Source organism: Azolla caroliniana, unplaced genomic scaffold (genome assembly GCF_043228905.1).
Source record: "Azolla caroliniana isolate FFs.n. ecotype wild unplaced genomic scaffold, voAzoCaro1.0.p SCAF_5, whole genome shotgun sequence".
Classification (NCBI taxonomy): Eukaryota; Viridiplantae; Streptophyta; class Polypodiopsida; order Salviniales; family Salviniaceae; genus Azolla; species Azolla caroliniana.
This window is the reverse complement of record NW_028230440.1, coordinates 1,361,436-1,379,539: the sequence shown is the minus strand read 5'-3', so window position 1 is coordinate 1,379,539 and position 18,104 is coordinate 1,361,436. Positions and strand designations below refer to the sequence as shown.

Genomic DNA, 18,104 nt, shown 5'->3' with positions numbered 1-18,104 from the left:
GTTGCAAGAGAGCCTTGTTGTATGTAGTCTCTAGAGTTTGTAAATGGAGGTTCATATCATTCTTCGGAGTCACCAAATGTGGTATAAAACTCAAAGATAAGAGCCCAGTGAAATTCGTTTTCAAAGGTGCAAAGGTGAAATTCGTTTTCTAGAAACGTGCCCTTAATAACCATTTATGATTTAGAAAGACCATGGGTGCAACATGGTCTACACTTTCCTCCTCGTAACTCTAGGCACCTCCTTTGAAATGTTGTGGCAACACACAAATATTGTTCGATCTTGTATATCATGTAGACGTCGATCCTCGTGCTTGTGCCACGAAACTACGCTCCTTAGAAATCGAATGAAATCCTTAGAATGAATGAATATGGAGTGTCGTGTGTTCCAAGAGCACACACTCCTTTTTTTGACAAAAAAAGCCTCCCAATATCATTCATTCATTCATTCTATGCATCTAATGATCTATATCTATGTATTTCATATATGTACATAGACTAAAGTACATACATAGAGAGAGCTCTGTTTTAGGAGACCCTCCATCATCCAGAGACCCCTGTTTTAGAGTACCCTCCATCATCATCATCATCATCATCATCATCATCATCATCATCATCATCAGAGATACAGAGAGAGAGAGAGCTCTGTTTTAGAATACCCTTCATCATCATCATCATCATCATCATCAGAGAGAGAGACAGAGACAGAGACAGAGGAAGCTATGGAGATTAGTCCCCTTCTTCTTCTTCTTCTTCTCCTCCTCATCCTAATTGTTGCCCTTATCACCTGGTCTTCTTTCTCTTCCAGAAGAATTAAGCTACCTCCGAGCCCCCCTTCTTGGCCCCTCCTTGGACACTCTCACCTCTTCCCTCACCTCTTGTCCTCTTCCTTCATCTCTTCTCAGAAGGAAAAGCTGGGCCCTGTTTTTGCCCTCAGCTTTGGCCGGGTTCACTTCATATTCGTTGCCTCCGCCGCCCTTACTCATGAGGCCCTCCTCCAGAAAGGATCCATCTTCGCGGCCCGCCCTCGAATCCCTTCAAGAAAGATCTTCACCAGCAGTTTCCATGGCGTTTCCTCTTCTGATGGTCCCTATTGGCGCTTCATGCGACGAAACCTCGTATCAGGAACATTGTCACCGTCCAATACCTTGGGTTTCAAGCATTCCCGGAATGAGGTGCTCGATCGAATGATTGCCCGATTCCGCCAATCCCTTATCGCCTCGGCCCCAGTTCCTGTCCATGAATTCTGTAGATCTGCCATGTTTGAGCTTCTTCTCTTCATGTGCTTCGGCTTCTTCCCAGATGCCTCCACCATCTCTCATGTCTCGTCCATGCTCCATGAAACCTTGTCCTACTCGCAGAAAAGTGCCCCATCAGATTTCTTCCCTGTCCTCCACTTTCTCGATGGCTTCTTGCTGCGAAAGAAACGCGCCGTCCGCGCAAAGCAGGAGAAACTCTTCATGTCTCTCATCGATCGGCACCAGAAGCTAGCAAAGCTAGGGGAGCTTACTCCAGGGAACTATCTAGAAACCTTATTTGCGTTGCAGAATGAGGATTCCTCTACCCAGCTCTCCATGGACAAGATGGTGACCTTATGCTCTGAGTTTTTGGTAGGGGGCGTAGACACCACGGTGGCGACTATAGAATGGACCATGGCTCACCTTGTTGAGAACCCACTCATCCAAGCCAAAATTCATGAGGAAATTTGTGAAGTGATCGGGGATAAAGATCGGCTCATCGGAGAGGAAGACCTCCCCAACCTTCCCTATCTGCAAGCAACCATTACAGAAACCCTAAGGCTACACCCACCTGGCCATGTCACTCTTCCACATTCTGTCTCTCAACCTTGCAAGCTGGGAGGCTACGACATCATGCCCGGCATGCCAGTATACTTCTCGGTCACGGCCATCTCGAGGGATCCCGAGATTTGGGATGAGCCCTTAGAATACCGACCAGAGAGAATGTTGTCCCGAGATGTGGACCTAACTGGGACAAACAAGATCACCATGTTACCCTTCAGCGTGGGACGGCGGATATGCCCGGGATTAGGGGTTGCCACCATTCATTTGCAGTTGTTCATTGCTCGTATGGTCCAAGAATTCAAGTGGTGCACAAGTCATCCCGGAGAGATTGTCGATCTTTCTGAGAAGTTCGAGTTTGCATGGATCATGAAGAACCCTTTGAAAGCTGTTATAAGAGATAGAAGCAGAGGACCTAATTAAGAGGCACTAGTGAAGTGTGATTAGTATGGAGATGGTGTAAAGGTTCTTATCATTATGTCTCTCCTATGTATGTTGTGTGAAGCTGTTGGAGATCCCCAGGACCCCAATAATGTGGGCACCAAAGAATAAGGCTGAACATTATTCAACTATTTGTAAATATAATGAATATATTTTGAATTCTACATAACTCTTGGGCAAAGCTGTTTTGGATTTGCGTGGAATTCCAAGTTTATGATTAGTCTGGAGATTGAAATAATGTATTCGAGAGTCATCTTGTTCAATTTGTATAGAAAACACCATCCTCCCAATGGTAACTGTCATGGAAACTGTGATCAATTTGTATACAAAATGATGACTGCATGGAAAAGAGATGGCATGGAGCCTCCCTCTAACTTTTCCTTTGGTGGAAACTATTAGTCAATTGCCAATAGGATAGATAGGCACAAGGGAAGAATCTCATGTCGTTCTAGTTAGGACAACGTGACTCCACACTATTGTTTGTGAGACGAGTTGAAGTGGGTGTCAATCTACTCCTACATCTACTAAATTCTAACAAATGAAATTGAGTAAACTATGCACGTTGTAAACCTAATATCGAATCCACATGAATGAGTTAAACCTACCGAAAACACTCTTAATCACTTAATATTGAAGATTAAGGAAAGAGATGTGAAAGTAGAAGAGGAGCACAAATCAACTGCATTAGAACTAGAGTGTGGCATGTTACAATTGACCTAAGTGCTTAAGATGGAATGTACATGGAATCTCCTCGGTGCTTTACTTCAATCAGCAAGAACATCAAGAAAGTAACTATAACTTAGCAAGAGATATATAGTAGGAGAAGCTTAAGCTCTACCTCAAGCTCTCTAAGATGTCCGGCAATAAAACAAAAACGGTTTCTACAAGTATCTTTATAGTTTTTAGAATCCATGTGGAGCTTTTCGCACTAACCCCCAAGTCTATGAACTCGTTCTTGTCTTCATTCATTTGTGTCCTCCATTACTACTACACTTCTTCGTTTGTCTCTAACTAAACGCGTACAAATTTGGTTAATGATCAAGCAAAACCTACAAGAAGCAATTGACTATTCTTAATCCACGTCTTTTTAGGTCTAATATTAAATGTAAAGCCCAATTACTACTATCCAAATGAAAACCTTTGCGAAGTGTCGCAATTTAGAATGGCAAGTACCTTCAAATATGGACCACAATCCATGCTAAGAATTATGTACTTCCAATTCTTGTTCAACTTAAGCTTATAGTCATCAAGGAGACTTAATGGAGCAATGGTACAAGAGGTCAATAATCACATGTAAAAACTGAATCTAGTTCCACTAGGAAGATGGCCTCAAAAACCATATCCACACCAACCTCTATCAAATCCGCATCTTATTCATGATTAGGATTGTGCACAATATATCCAATCATATCATAAAACTCATGACATCCTCCTATCATCTCATAAACAATTGCAGGATGAATAACTCATTTAAAGTAATTAACATATATTGCAAGTATTGTAGCCAGATTAGCATAGGCATGATGTCGTGTTTGAATAAAATCCGATTGATGTGCATAATTTTTAATCCCATCCTTTAATTCCTATCATTTTGTAGATAATACATGTTCTTACTTAGACCCTATTGAAGAATTATCGGTCTCTGATTTGAAAAAAATGCCCAGAAAATAGGAAGAAGGTGACGATTTCCCCCACACTTGGAAGCACATGTTTCCTATTGTCATGAATGGTCCACAACACAGGATGGCACGTCAATAAGTATCAAATCTTATTAGATAATAATGGGGGAGCTTATTTTGCTTTTGGGCATTCCTATGATATGTAAACCAAGTGCACTAGAAATATCCATTGTTGGTGCTAAAGATACCAGTAGTAAACAATGTGTGGCCCTTTCTCAAGATACCGCGTGATTATGCAAAGTAGTGAGTATTGAGCCGATCATGACTTTTAAGCCTAGCATTAAACCCATTATGAAACTACAACCATGGATTAGTACATTCCAATTCTTGAAATGGAGATGGATATCTGTACATTGGAGTGTTGAGTCATATTTCAAAAGGATCTTGCTCATATGCCATCAATACAATGATGCTATGGTTATGTTGACAACCAATTTGCTTTGGATTCCCACTTGAACTAGTCCCATGAAATAGATGATCTTTGATATGTTATGCAACTCAATGTAATAGCAATTGTCTTGACACAGTGTCCTAGAAACAAGACCTAATACAAAATGATTGTGCCACCAAATATTGACTTTGATCTTACCATTAGTTAGCATATAACATCAATGCCTAACAAATGTTTCAAAATGACACAAATTTTGCATTCCATTCTAATTAACATCCTCTCTGTATATGAGTACCCTAATTTTTCAAAACAAAACAATTAATCAATTATGGAAGTAATTTATTATTGTTAAAAATTTCACATTAGCTTAGGTTCTATGCCTTCAATCATGCTACAACTTGGGTTAGAAATCCAAGAGAAGATGTTTAATGCATATATCCATCATGATTTGAAACCATCTCAGGTGCTAATACAATGCAATCAGGAATTCAATAACAGTACATAATATCATGGCTTTGAAGTGTTGTGGTGGTTGTGTAGCTAACATGCACAAAATGACAAATAAGCTTGTCTCTCTGCATTTTAGTATTGGAATGCACAAAAAAATATGTGTTTAACACGCACTAAAATTGTATAACTAGTAATGGAATGACATAAAGAGAAGAGTCTTACAAACAAAACCTTATTAACATCAAATGTAGTTAGTTCTCTAACACTATAGATACGAAAATTTTAACTCCTTTTATGATGTGCATCTTTCCAAAGTGTAGGGAAACTGCAAGCCCAAGTGTAGTTGTTGTGGACGAGAGACAAATAAGAAAGGCAAACATTGGTAAGCATTTCAAAACTAGTTACAAAGGATAATACACTTTTGGACACATCACAAGTCATCAGTTGAAGGAGAGAGAGAGAGGGAGAGGAAAAAGTTGAAACAAGGTGGTGGTGGTGGTGGTGGTGGGGGTGTGGTGTACACCAAAGGGCCTACTAGCTCACTTGGAGGAGAATGTGTCAATAATGGTGGTGTGGAGGGGGTCACTCAAGTGGGTGGCCCAGTTATCCAAGGGACCTTTTCCTGTCGCGGCCGCTTGGACTGCAAATCCTAAAGCCGCCACCATAGCGAGCCTCGCGTGCTTGATCTCTGCCAATTTCAACAATTCTTTCTTCTCTGGGTCCGCAGCAAGGCCCAATGGGTCAAAGTACTTGCCACCAGGGTAGATGCGCTTTTCAGGGTCAAGCTCCGCATTCCTTTGGAACTCGATGTAACCAATAATCAGAGCTTCGATCCAGCATAGAGTGGAGATGGAGAATGGTAGCGGCAAACCGAAGTAGGATGAACCCTCGACAAGTTCCACCTAGTTATATACGGACCAAAAAAAAGGACAAGATAACAAGATACTAAGAGCTCAAACTCTAGTTCACATTCAACTTGTTAACCCATGATATGCACAATGGAGAGAATTGGGATAGAATCGTGAATGAATTTACCAAAGGATGGGGAATGAATTTAACAACAAATCACTTTGAAACTAGATTAGACATGTATGTGTTCTAAGTCACTCTCAATAAAACGTTTCAACTACTTGTGCCTTTTGTTCATTAACCAATGTCCCCTACCCCTAGTGTGCATACATAGATTGGTGGAACTGAAGCATCGGTTTCTTCCTGAATCTCTTTACTAGCTGAGCAAGTGCATCAAATTTATGTGGCATTTGATGCTACTAATTAATATATAGAACTCTAAAAACAACACAAGATACTCTAAATGCAATGCTGCATTTTATGGTGAAAAATGAAACCAGATATATAGAACTCTAAAAACAACACAAGATATTCTAAATGCAATGCTGCATTTTATGGTCATGATCTAGATAATGACCATGCATTCATTCATGCTGACTAAGATCTAGAACTCAAACAAAGCATTGTTTCTTGCTAACTAAAGATATAGAATCCAAACAAAGCATTGTTTCTTGCTAACTAAAGTTCTAGAACCCAAACAAAGCATTGTTTCGTGCTAACTAAAGATATAGAACCAGTAACATGATCTGGTATGATGCATTCATTCATTCTTACTAGGTAAGATCTAGAACCCAAAACATGATCCAGACAAAATACATTGGATTTTGCTAACTAAGATCCAGAAAATTCCCAATAATAAACCTACTGCCTGGTCCTCCAGATGTAAGAATTTATGGAAAACCAATATTTAAAGCAAGATCAGGAGTCCTACCTTGCCAGCATCTTGCCATGTGACTCCTGTGAAGGCTTCTACGGACAGGGCACCGAGGATGGCGAGCATAGCCCAGCGGCCATGGATGAGCTCGCACTCTCGGAACCTCTGGATGCCGAACACCTCACCATAAGGTTGGAAGGGTGTGGCCTTGATCTCGGTAGTGCTGTCGATCCGGGTACCAATGACTTGGCCAACCTCATTCTTGGCGAGGTTCTGGTTCAACGAGTCGAAGTCGAATTGGAGGTATTCGGCCGGTTTGGAGAGGGAGAGGGGGTCGAAGCCGTAGTCACCGACTAGGGAGCCATCAAGCCATTCGGGGGCCTTGACACCAGGGTACCATAAAGGGCGGTCGGGATTGGAGCTCTTCTTCTTGGAGGCAGCAGGGGCCTTCTTGGGAGCTGCTTTCTTACCTCCGAACAGGGCCACCACACGAGAGCCATTGCTGAATGTCTTGACATTGTGTGTTAGCTCTTGTCCCAAGAAGGATGAGCTGAGTGAGGTGGTAGCGGTGGCAGCCATGGCTCCTTAAGGTCTCTGCTCTGTCTCTTTCTTCCTCCTTAGCTTCCTTCCTTCCCTTCTTCCTTCTTTGTTTTTTGAGAGAGAGAGAGAGAGAGAGTGTGTGTGTGTGTGTGTGTCTGTGAGTGTGGATTGGTGGATTATGAGATAGACCCTATCTATCAGTAAAGAGCTTGTGGATGAGAAATCCCATACACTTTTCCTTACCTCTATCCCTTCCCTGCCAACGTGTCCTCCTCTAATTCGCCCACAATGGCTGAATGAAATCCCATACACAATGAATAAATGAATGAAATACACACACTTCACTTACCAATGCCCAAGCCCACACCCATGCGTGCACGCTCTCCCTAACAGAATCGCTACCATCCGTCCACTTGAAGCTTCGTTGTTCCCTTAGAAAAAACACCTCTCAATTCAACCAACTGCCTTGGTGTGCCCTTGTATGTGTCTCATCCACCAATGATCCAACCAATGGCAAGAAACCGGGAATCGATATGAAGTTCAACACCGTGTTCTTATTCAAAGGCACCAATGGCAATATGTAGAGCCACTTAGGAGAAGACGGAAAATGGAGTGCCCTTGAAATCTCATATATACTAAGAAGCTCCCCAACTTCCCTCATGCAACACACATTGTTTAAGGGACAACTTGCTATGTGCCCCTTTATCCTACACCTATACACATGTTTATTGATCCCTTTCCTTTGTGAAACCTAGGATGCGTGCCCTTAGGCTTGTGAGATGTCATAATTGTTTCTCCCAATAACGCAATTTGGTGTACATTGTATAGATGTTTCGACTATGTTAGGCACTTATCAACACATGATTCCTCCCTCATATATAATTGGTATGCATAAAAATCATTGTCTTCATATCAATCCTTCCTCAAATTAGTTCTTTGTCCTCATGAATGCAAGTGGGATATTGAGTGTTACAAATTCTAGTTTCCACTTTGTCTATACAATGACACTTTCCCATATATCAACCCATACACAAAGCATACTACACCGCTAAGGTGATCGACTGAACAATACTAGCCACCGTTGAACTTGCAATTTTTGTAAACATTGTGGGATGCCTAGAGGTTTCTTGATAATCATTGTATATAATAATGTTATTGTAAGTTGCTTTCTCCCAACTCTTCCTTGTCATTAACCTAGTTACCTAATTGTTCGCATCAAGACAATTGCGAAAAACTACTTCAAGAGAGTGAGTATATCTTGGAAAAATGTTTCCCCTTCTTGTTGTAAGAATAGTAGGATCTTTTGGTAGGCAAGTGAAACCAAATGTGAATTAGTATCTCTAGTTTCAACATCCAATACCATGTTGCAATTTCAGCATTTGGCATACAAGCACCCTTACATATAAGCATCTAAATAAGTTTTCTAGTATTTCTCCTAATGGTAATTTATTCCAAGTGCATGAGGAATGATTACATAATTGACTCCACTCTTTGAGTCATCTATGTGCCATATATACATAAAAGGATAAATCATCAGACTATAACATTAGGAAGGATGGCTCATCATTGAGGATAGTTACACTCATGAGTCTTTAAGGTTAGACCCATGTTTGTCAAGAGTGAGCAACAAAAAGTTGAACCTTCTCTAGTTCAAGGGCAACTAATACAACAAGAACCAAGGTTGAGCACTATCCACATGGGTATGGGCAAATTGGTAAGACAACAAGTATGGTGAGAACTCTAGGGTATAGCTATGACATGTTTATGATGTTAGATTAGAAGTTTCACATTTAGGCTCAAAACGACATATTTTTGTGAGACCTTGTGATAATAAACTAGACCTTCAACAAGCATTGAACAACAATTTACGACATACACTACTTTGTTGTTTGAGAGGGAAGCTTCAAATTTTTATCTTAAAAGGTCTATACACAGGCTACAGCCCAAACCATTCCAGCTTAAATCATAAGGACTGTAACTCATCTAGATAACAACCACTCTAGTAATTGATTCTAGTTGTTTACATATCACAATCCATTGCAAAAATACCTCTGGATATTTTAGATAATTAGAAGCTTAACATTGTCGAGAATCATGGGCACATGATGTTAATTCCTTTCAATCATTCAAAAATGCTGCAGTTTGAATACGTAGATTGATCTACACCTCCAAGTTTCCTCCACCAACACATCTACTAGTATGAAGTTTTTCTTTTATTTCTCTCTTCCAACTTCTAATTCACTCTATACTAGTGGAGATCATATCAATATTCAGGTAGAAAGATAAAAAGAGGATCTCCAAAGTAACATTTGATCTTTGCTAGTAACCAACTCAGAATAATTTCTCCATTCCCAACAAAAGGGAAAACAACAAAATGAGTCATTTCACTCACAATTTCATCTTTTTTCATTGGTAGGTTAAAAGCTTCTGGAGAAACCAGAAATTGAAATGTATATTACATCAGTGATTGATTACCCATTCTAGAATAGATGGCCTTTGGATCAAAGTCGACCTTTCTACAAAATTTGAGAGAGAAGGGAGGAGATTACCATTTTGAGAAATAACCAAATGATTTGCATAATCTCATTTAAGTGGGGCTCTTGGAAAATCAAGCTACATGAAATATATTCTAGAACTTCAAGGTCCTTTGTGTTGAAAACAGACTTTAACATACCAGACTTCGCAAGAATGAAGTTTGATTAGCCCTGACATTATTGAGTGTATTAGGTAGGAGTCATATTCCGTAACTCCTATGATGCAAGAAGCCAGGTGCAGGGTCATATGCCAAAGCTCCTGAAATTCCTCGCACGCTATCACCATAACCTCTAGAAGGAATCTCCCTCTGATAGTCAATGTCTCTATAGAGGTGTTGGTCTTGGATCAAGGGCAGTCTGGGTATCATCAAGGCTTGTTGAGTGGTGTAAGCATTATCTTCTACATACCTTCTTCGGGAAAGTGAAACATCTGATGCCATAGGGTCAGATGCATAGGATGCCCTCCTCCCCAGAGACTCTAAGTGGGCATCTTGTAGCTGCCTAAGCTGAAGTCTTTCTCGATATAAAGCTAAAGCTTCAGCTTCCATGCGCATCTCAGGGGCACGAACATCCTCCCTTGCATATGAGGACAATGGCAAGCGTGAATCCTCCCTTGCATATGAGGATGATGGCATGCGTACATCCTGCCTTACATATGACGATGACGGCATGCGCACATCCTCCCTAACATATGAGGACGGTGGCAAGCGTACATCCTTCCTTGCATATGGCAATGATGGTACAGGTATATTTTCCCTTCCATATGTGGGTGATGGCATGCGTACAAAATCATCTCTTGCATGTGCCAATGGCGCACGGACATCCTGCCCTGTATATGGTGACGGCCCAAGGAAATCCTCCCTTGCATATACATACTCTCTAGGGTTGAGTTGCTCCCTTCTATGAAGTAAAGGAGCATTTCGTGCAGGGGATTCTACCTCCATTAGGGCTCGGACATTACCCCGAGATGGATTTGACTTGTAAATTGATTCTCTCTTCACTTCCTTTCTTGGCTTTGGAGTTGGTAGACCCCTGGAATCTAGTGGTCGGAAGAGCCTTAACAGTTTACTAACCTGAAATCAAGATATAAACAGCTTAGCATTAGGATGCACAGTTAACAATTTAGTACAAGCCACATCCTACTACATTTCAATAGCCTTTAAATTTGATTTTTCGGAATGGTTTGCACTATATCCAACACAAAACCTTGGAACTTTGTGAAGCTAGTGAAAGCCTGATCCAAGCATCAACCACCACAGGGCTTTTCTATAATCAATCTTCTGATATAATTCATGGATCTGTATTGAGTATACAAACTTCGTTCCCCAAAGCTAACTAGATTTCTAGAAATTTTGATTGATTTGGGTACCGGAGATTGTAACAGCATGTAAAACAAACCAAAATCACTTGTGAGTAAATATGGAATGCTATTTGTCACCAGTTCTCTTTTCTATATCCTAAGTTTACACTACATGAGTCTAGTGGATGGAAAACCCTTTACACGTTCCTGACTTGAAACAGAAATATGAGCTTAGACCCATGATGCACATGTTGACAGTTCAGTATTCAAATACGACTTACATCCCACAGTGCTTTTAATAGTTATACTGTGAATATTTGGAGAGCTTTCTTTATGTTCAGTATAAAATACTAATTTATCCTAAACTTATGATGCTATGTGACTATGGTTTGAACAACATTTTGCATTTTCCTTTCATGAAGCTATGTGATTTTAGTGATCTAATATTCTACCTGCTCATCATTCAATTCACACTTGAACTTGCTTCCTTGGAAATAGTTCGCCCTTATTGCTTGCTTGAACACGCTCTCCTCAAGTGGCATGCAGTCCTTGTGAATTTGGAACCTGACCTGTCACATTTTTAAAACAAATGGTGGATAATGTGGTAACTTCTTGTTAAACTCAACAAAATTCCAATCTATATATATACATATATATTTGTGTGTGTACGCTCTCATGTAGGTGTTTTATATGTATAGATATGTTCATGTCCTTATGTCTGTATCTACATCTGTATCTGTCTGTGCATGTGCATGTGCATGTGCATGTGCCTGCATCTGTGTATGTGTAGGTATGTGTGTGTATGTGACACTGTGTATGGACCTGAGCTGGAAACTTGCGAGATGAATTCTTGAATGCTTCTTCAACCAAATTGATACCACCAGTAGAGGTTGCCTTGTAAACTCCATATAGAATTCTCTTATCAACGTCAAAGAGGAATAACTTGGTTCCTTTCTTAACCTTTTCAACCATATCTTTCTTCGCCTCAGGGAAGCCAAACACACGATACTTGAAGCAGTCTTTCTTAGTTTCATTGCTACACATGGAGATCAATCCTGCCAAATCATTTTTCTCTTTAACAAAGTTCCGTTCAGTTTGCTTTCCTCTCTCCTTCACCTTATCCTCCTCGCTCTCTCCAATAGATGAAGCTCGACTCTTGCTTCCCTTGAATCTGTTCCTTCTGCGTCGTTCCTTATCCCTGGGAGTGTCCTTATCAGTTTCTTCCGACGCAACAACATCTGTCAGAAGAGTAGCATCTTGTTCTTTCTTTGAAATGTCAAGGGCAGTTTCTTCGGCTTTACGTTTGAGCAACGAATCCTCTTTCTCTGAAGATATTCCATCACTTTGTGGGGCTGAAACCATCTTTTTCTCCACAGATCTTGATGGATCAGACTGATAACCTCTACGCTTGAGCTTCCGACCTCTAGCCATGGTTGAAAGTGATGAAACGGGGATGGGGATACAGCGCTGCGACGTCGAGGGTAGGGGGGTAACGACAATACGGAAAAAGATAACCTTTGGGGTGTACTCCACAACAACAGATAGAAAATGGACAGATGAATGGATCACGGGGGAAACGGATAGATCTCTGCAAACTCCGAAGACGTTTCCGATCCTTATCAGAGAATCGCAGGTCTGTGTCGAACACTGGACGACGAGACGAAGCAGAGGCAGAAGCACACAGCACAAGGTAAAGCAGATGAAGAAGACGAAGAACGGGCCAGAGCCTGAACGTTTGAAGGAAGAGATTATATTATGTATAGACTCTGTGTGTGTGTGTGTGTGTGTGTGTGTGTGTGTGTGTGTGTGTGTGTGTTAGAGAGAGAGAGAGAGAGAGAGAGAGAGAGAGAGAGAGAGAAAATATAGTATGGGTTGAGTGGGGGATATGAAGGAGATGAAGGTAGGTAGGGTTACAAACTTACAAATGAACCCCTACAATGCATCACTTAAGTCTATGCGAATGAGCTTGATGTAAAACATGGTGTCAAAATGACCATAGGCACTCACAAATTACTTACCAAAGGCGCGGTCGGGATGACAGATTAATATTAGGCCATGTAACCACATATACATTTTCCTCTGCGATTAGTGAGATTCTCTGTAACCTCCCAATTTCGATCACTAGATAAATATTCTAACCTATCGGCAACATAACATGATCTTTTGCGCACACCCTTGGAGTTCAAAATGGTTTCCACCGCATATTTTGGACTATCGACAAGCTCAACAAGAGCATGGGAGAGGAATAAGATCATCCAAAATACAACCCGAAACATAAAGTTCCAAAAGTGATACATGGAACACCAAATGAAGACACATACGAGGAGGGAGATCAAGACAAAACATAACTTCATGAATTTGGCCAAAGATTACTTATGGACCAAGGTTTTGATTATCCAACTTCATGAATGGCCTACCGGTTTTTACATAACTTCATAAGAACAATACATGATCCCCTAACTCAGAACTTATATTCTTCTAGTGATGAGTCAGGATGGTGACAATTTGAATAGAGTACATCATGAGAAAGAGTAAAGTGAATCTCTTGGAGTCGAAATAGAAGATCTCAACATACAAGATTTGTTGAGATTTAAGGAAAAGATTGCTACTGAAAATAATGCCATATTCTTTAGTTTTAACAACCCTATATTTTCAATCTAAAATAGTGATCAGATTCCAAATGTATGCAAGAAACACGATCATTTTGTAACTTCTGGGAATTGCCCTTTGTTAGGTAGGGATGGCTAATGACTACTAGGCTTGTAATGTGAAAGGTTGACATTATTTTGGACTCTAAGATCATACAAGATGTCATACAACATTTGAAGAAATTGAACCATCTTGATTCTCATCTCTAGACTTTAACACTTTGTACATATGTTAATTATAATGGCCAATATACATTCTAGCTAGGTGGCAACCATGCAAACTACTAAGACGATTGATTATATAAGGAAGTTCCAATATAGCAAACCCATTCCAATTCAACACCAACTTTCCATGATTTGTGTTAAACCTACTATTGTCTTCTGATACTTCCTTATGTAACTAAAGAGTTCCCTTTTATTTAATTTAGCATTATGTTGGCTTTAGTTTTGCCAATCCAAGCATCATTTATTACACCTATATTGGAGGAAACTGCATTTTTTTACCAATTCATAAAACATAATGCAATAAGAAGCAACCTTAATTGCATTGTTATGCCCAAGTAAATCCATAATGCAGGCACTAAACATGCATGCAATATCTTACAATTTAGTGAGTAGCATCTCATCATATGCATTTTAACACATTACTATATTCTCCACAAAAAAGAGGCAAACAAATTATGATAATTGTTATGTCTTGCCTAGATGCAACACTAACCTAATACAATGTTCACTAAAAATATTCTAAAACGAGATTTGACGAATGTAGGGACATAGAAATCAAGCACCATCATTAGAGCAACCCGCAAAATGTGAATGCAACCTCTATAACTTGAAGATTAAGCAAAAACTTGTCTCAAAGTTGTTTCATTTAATGATCAAATGCTCTAGAAAAGAAGACCTGAAACACAATGCAAGCCAACCTAGCTAATGTTGAACAAGGTGTAAAGGTTGTGTAAGTATTACAACCTCAAGTTAGAATTGGTCATTAAGGAAATTTACGATGAATGATGATATCTACAAGCCCAAGCACAACTGAATTATTGTACATAATATACAATCAATTCCAAATTTCTAAGCATTCTACGAATTGGAAGGTGTGGCCTTGTCTCTAATGAATGTATTCAAGACCCATATCTTCCGTAAGAACCTTTGATCCAAGCACGTTCTAACCATGGCATTTGGGTGCACCCATAAGATTTTGTCTAGTTGTGGATTGGTAGTGATCCACAAAAACATTAAGCTCACCCAAAATGTAATCGTTCCCAGAAGTTAGACCTCATTGTGATGCTTAGATACAAAATTTAACCTTCGTATGTAATCTCAATGACAAGGAATTGTGAGATGCATCCCACTTAGTTAAAACTCTTCATCATCAAAATACCAAAATGCATCATCAATGATTAAAACCCTCCACAGTTTCATGACCCAACAGTGAACTATACTTCCAGCTTCTTGATTAATTTTAGATTCAATTTTCACAAGGCATGTTGTTTGTGCAAAAATGAACACCATGAAGATATCATTTACAGCAGAAGCATTTTGGCCACAGCTATACTTCCACATCCTTAGAATTTTGACATGGAAATCTTGGACCCCAGAATTATTTTCCTTGTTTGCTCACTGGAGGCTGAAAATTGTAAACAGCTTATGTGTCTCTCTTCACAAAAGTAGTATAAATATTGAAACAACGCACGACAGTATAAAAAACCCTTGTTGTCTGCACAATAGCGAGTATCTTTGGCAAGGTGGACCCCCTAAGGTGTTGTCAGGCCAGATGACCTAAGACAGCCCCTTTGTAGATAAGGCGTATAACCAACCTCCATTGCAATAGCCGCAAAATCTGTTTTTCTTTCAGCTTAAGAACAGGTTGTGGTACTCAATTACACAATTACATTCAATTGTCGATGTAATAAAAGAACGAACATAGTCGAGACTCCAACCTAATAGAAGGATCAATATTGACACTATTAAACATCAAAATGCAATCATATTACATGAATGAATAATTATTGATGTAATAATTGGCGCAGAGGTCAACATTAAGAAACATGTCAAGCTTGTGGCTGACTTTCGGTAGATATTACAAATGGTGTTGGTCTTCAACATAGTTAATTCTGTTCTTCAAAATGGTTAAAAATTTGTTGGATGTGGCATAAAGTAGAAGGAAAGGGCCATATTGAGGAATGCATTATCGCTTATCATGTGCCACATGAACTTCATTAAATGAGGAAAAATGCAGTATAATATAGCACAATAGTTGGTCCAGACCTTAACAAGGTTTAAGCATAAAAGTCCTAACGAGGAGTCGGTTGAATCTTATAGGCTGATCCAGTGTATGTGATAGAAATTTTCTTGTTGTCAGCGAGTTGATCACTATCAATGGTGAGCCTGGTATCGATACTCGAGTTCTCTTGCTCCTCAACGGCATATGCTATCATTTTGAAGAATGTGTGCTGCAATGGAGAAACCTCTATCTGTTTATTTGCAGGAATTGTGTACCGGGTCCCACCATATGCAGGGCCCACCTTATCTCTCAAATGGAGGGTCTTGTTTGTGTCATTAACCAATACTGTAGTTCGGGATGTTAAGCTCATTGTCTTGGCCTTCACAAATCCTTCATCATTACTCATATCATGTACTTCCTTCACCTCCTTATCATCCTTCTCATCTCCTATCGTTCATTTTTGCCATAAAAATTTACTCAAATTCAATAAACTAAGAAGAATGGTCCTGCAATTTCAAGTCTACTTTTCATGTAGTCCATTAAGATCTATCCATATAATATATTCATTATTAATTCGGGGGCAAGGAACCAAATTGATGCATCTAATCCATTATGAAGCATATACAACATATATGCCACAACCTATATACCTACCATGTAAGCAGAAAAATGGATATGTCAATAAAGACATTAAAAAAATGAAAGCAGATCCCTATACTTGCAGTCCAAAAGCTTATATACTCCAAGCATGTACATGAAAGAATGATACATATACATAAGCACTGAAAATGTACATATGTATGTATGCATGTATGGATGGATGGATGGATGGATGGATGCCTGCATGCATCCATCTATGTAAGTACATGTGTATGTGTACATATGTGTGCATGTTTTTAGGTGTGTAGGGGTGTGTGTATATTTCTGCAAATGTATTTGTATGTGTGTATATCTATGTATGTTTGTTGTATTACCTGTTCCTAGTGCAGATATTGTATGGACCATTTGTGTGTATGCATATGTGGGCGAACCCTGGATACATGCAAGTGCAAATGCAAATGCGTGCGTGTGCCCGCATGAGTGGTAGATGTGGGCATGCCATAGATGTAAATGGATGTCATGTCTGTTCGGATGGACGAATGGAAGGAAGTTATCCATGGATGTGCATAGATCGGCATTAATCAACTTTACATACCCTGACTAGAAAAGGAGGCAACGAATCTAATCCTTATTTCCGCCACTAAGATGCGCGGATTTAAAATGAAACAGCGAAACACCTGATTAACAACTAAAAATCATCATATGAAAGAACGAAGAATAATCGTAATTACCTCTGCAGAAGAATTTCCGCAGCCTTGAGAGGATTTGGTTCATGAGAATAGGCGCAACAGAAATAGATGGATGCAAGATAAGTCAATGCAATTGTGGAGAAAGAATGAAGACGATATGAAAAGTAGCAAATATACGCCTGAATGCGGAAGCTTCCTTCAATCTTCCAAAAATGCCCTCTTCCTGGCACCAAGCTTTGCATAATTACAAAAATTACCCCCCCCCCTCCCCAAACACTTCGAAGACAATTTTAGCCCTTCATCCGTTTGCCGTTGGTACTCCCTCTCGTTTGTGTATGACACACTCTAGCCCCGTACATAGGGGTATTCCGATCATTTTTTTAAAACAACATGGGCATGAGTACTCCAAAAATTAGGAGAAGTAGTCTCATAATTAGCTTAACGTTTCATGTGTGTGTGTTGGCATACAAATCATATTTATTTACCCTTACGATGTTTGCCAGGTTGCTAAAAGTGCCAAACAAACTTCCGTTTTCGATCCTTTCGACGGATAAAACAACAAAGGGAGGAGTACTTGAAAACCCAGGGGGGTTCTCATAAATAGCAACAATTTTGAGGCATTCAAACCTACAGATAATCTTGTCATTTAAAAAAAAAACGGAAATGGGGAGGGTATGTGAAAACTTAAGGTTTCTCTCTTAGTTTTTCAAAAATTAGGGTAGAAGGGAATAAAGAGATGAAGTGTTGTTTCTCATTTCTTATAACCCCCCGTAACCAATCCAAGATATTGTTAAGTATAATGTGGAAGCATTGTCATCATCATCCTAATTGATTCCCACAACTTCAAATCTCCATGAATAGAAGGCAACTAGATGCAATTACCCATTGCCATTGGTTTGTAAGAAGACACTTCCAAGTACAAAATCAAGTGCCTCAACTCGTATGATAAAGGGTTTGATTGGGCTATCATGGATCAAAATAGGGGCAAATGTAAATGAATGCTTTAAGCTTTCAAATGCCTCATTCATATGTTCAAAAAGCATTGGTGCATTCCTGAGACCGATAAGCCTAACCATATACTCAAAAT

General features: G+C 39.7%; 4 protein-coding genes across 5 annotated transcripts; 1 reads left to right on the top strand and 3 right to left on the bottom strand.

Annotated features, from left to right (window-relative positions):
• The first annotated feature begins 573 nt into the window (after nucleotides 1–573).
• On the top strand, nucleotides 574–2,356 carry LOC147863519 (cytochrome P450 77A1-like). The gene has a single exon (XM_087319258.1). It carries the CDS (start codon nucleotides 719–721, stop codon nucleotides 2,216–2,218), a length of 1,500 nt encoding a protein of 499 aa, XP_087175384.1. The 5' UTR covers nucleotides 574–718; the 3' UTR covers nucleotides 2,219–2,356.
• Nucleotides 2,357–5,120: 2,764 nt separating this feature from the next.
• Nucleotides 5,121–7,132, bottom strand: LOC147863518 (chlorophyll a-b binding protein CP29.2, chloroplastic-like). The gene is made up of 2 exons (XM_087319472.1): nucleotides 6,537–7,132; nucleotides 5,121–5,658 (listed from the first exon to the last, which is right to left on the bottom strand). The coding sequence occupies exons 1-2, from the start codon at nucleotides 7,056–7,058 to the stop codon at nucleotides 5,296–5,298; spliced, it is 885 nt and encodes a 294-aa protein (XP_087175598.1). The 5' UTR covers nucleotides 7,059–7,132; the 3' UTR covers nucleotides 5,121–5,295.
• A 2,354-nt stretch (nucleotides 7,133–9,486) lies between these two features.
• Nucleotides 9,487–12,550, bottom strand: LOC147863517 (uncharacterized). 2 transcript variants are annotated; one of them, XM_087319374.1, is made up of 4 exons: nucleotides 11,676–12,550; nucleotides 11,306–11,422; nucleotides 10,202–10,626; nucleotides 9,487–10,165 (listed from the first exon to the last, which is right to left on the bottom strand). In XM_087319374.1, the coding sequence occupies exons 1-4, from the start codon at nucleotides 12,282–12,284 to the stop codon at nucleotides 9,754–9,756; spliced, it is 1,563 nt and encodes a 520-aa protein (XP_087175500.1). In that variant the 5' UTR covers nucleotides 12,285–12,550; the 3' UTR covers nucleotides 9,487–9,753. The 2 variants fall into 2 exon arrangements, with proteins under 2 accessions (XP_087175500.1, XP_087175499.1); XM_087319373.1 differs by having other exon boundaries at nucleotides 9,487–10,626.
• Nucleotides 12,551–14,936: 2,386 nt separating this feature from the next.
• On the bottom strand, nucleotides 14,937–17,163 carry LOC147863516 (uncharacterized). Its single transcript, XM_087319375.1, has 2 exons — nucleotides 17,060–17,163; nucleotides 14,937–16,175 (listed from the first exon to the last, which is right to left on the bottom strand). The coding sequence occupies exons 1-2, from the start codon at nucleotides 17,100–17,102 to the stop codon at nucleotides 15,799–15,801; spliced, it is 420 nt and encodes a 139-aa protein (XP_087175501.1). The 5' UTR covers nucleotides 17,103–17,163; the 3' UTR covers nucleotides 14,937–15,798.
• Nucleotides 17,164–18,104: the final 941 nt, after the last annotated feature.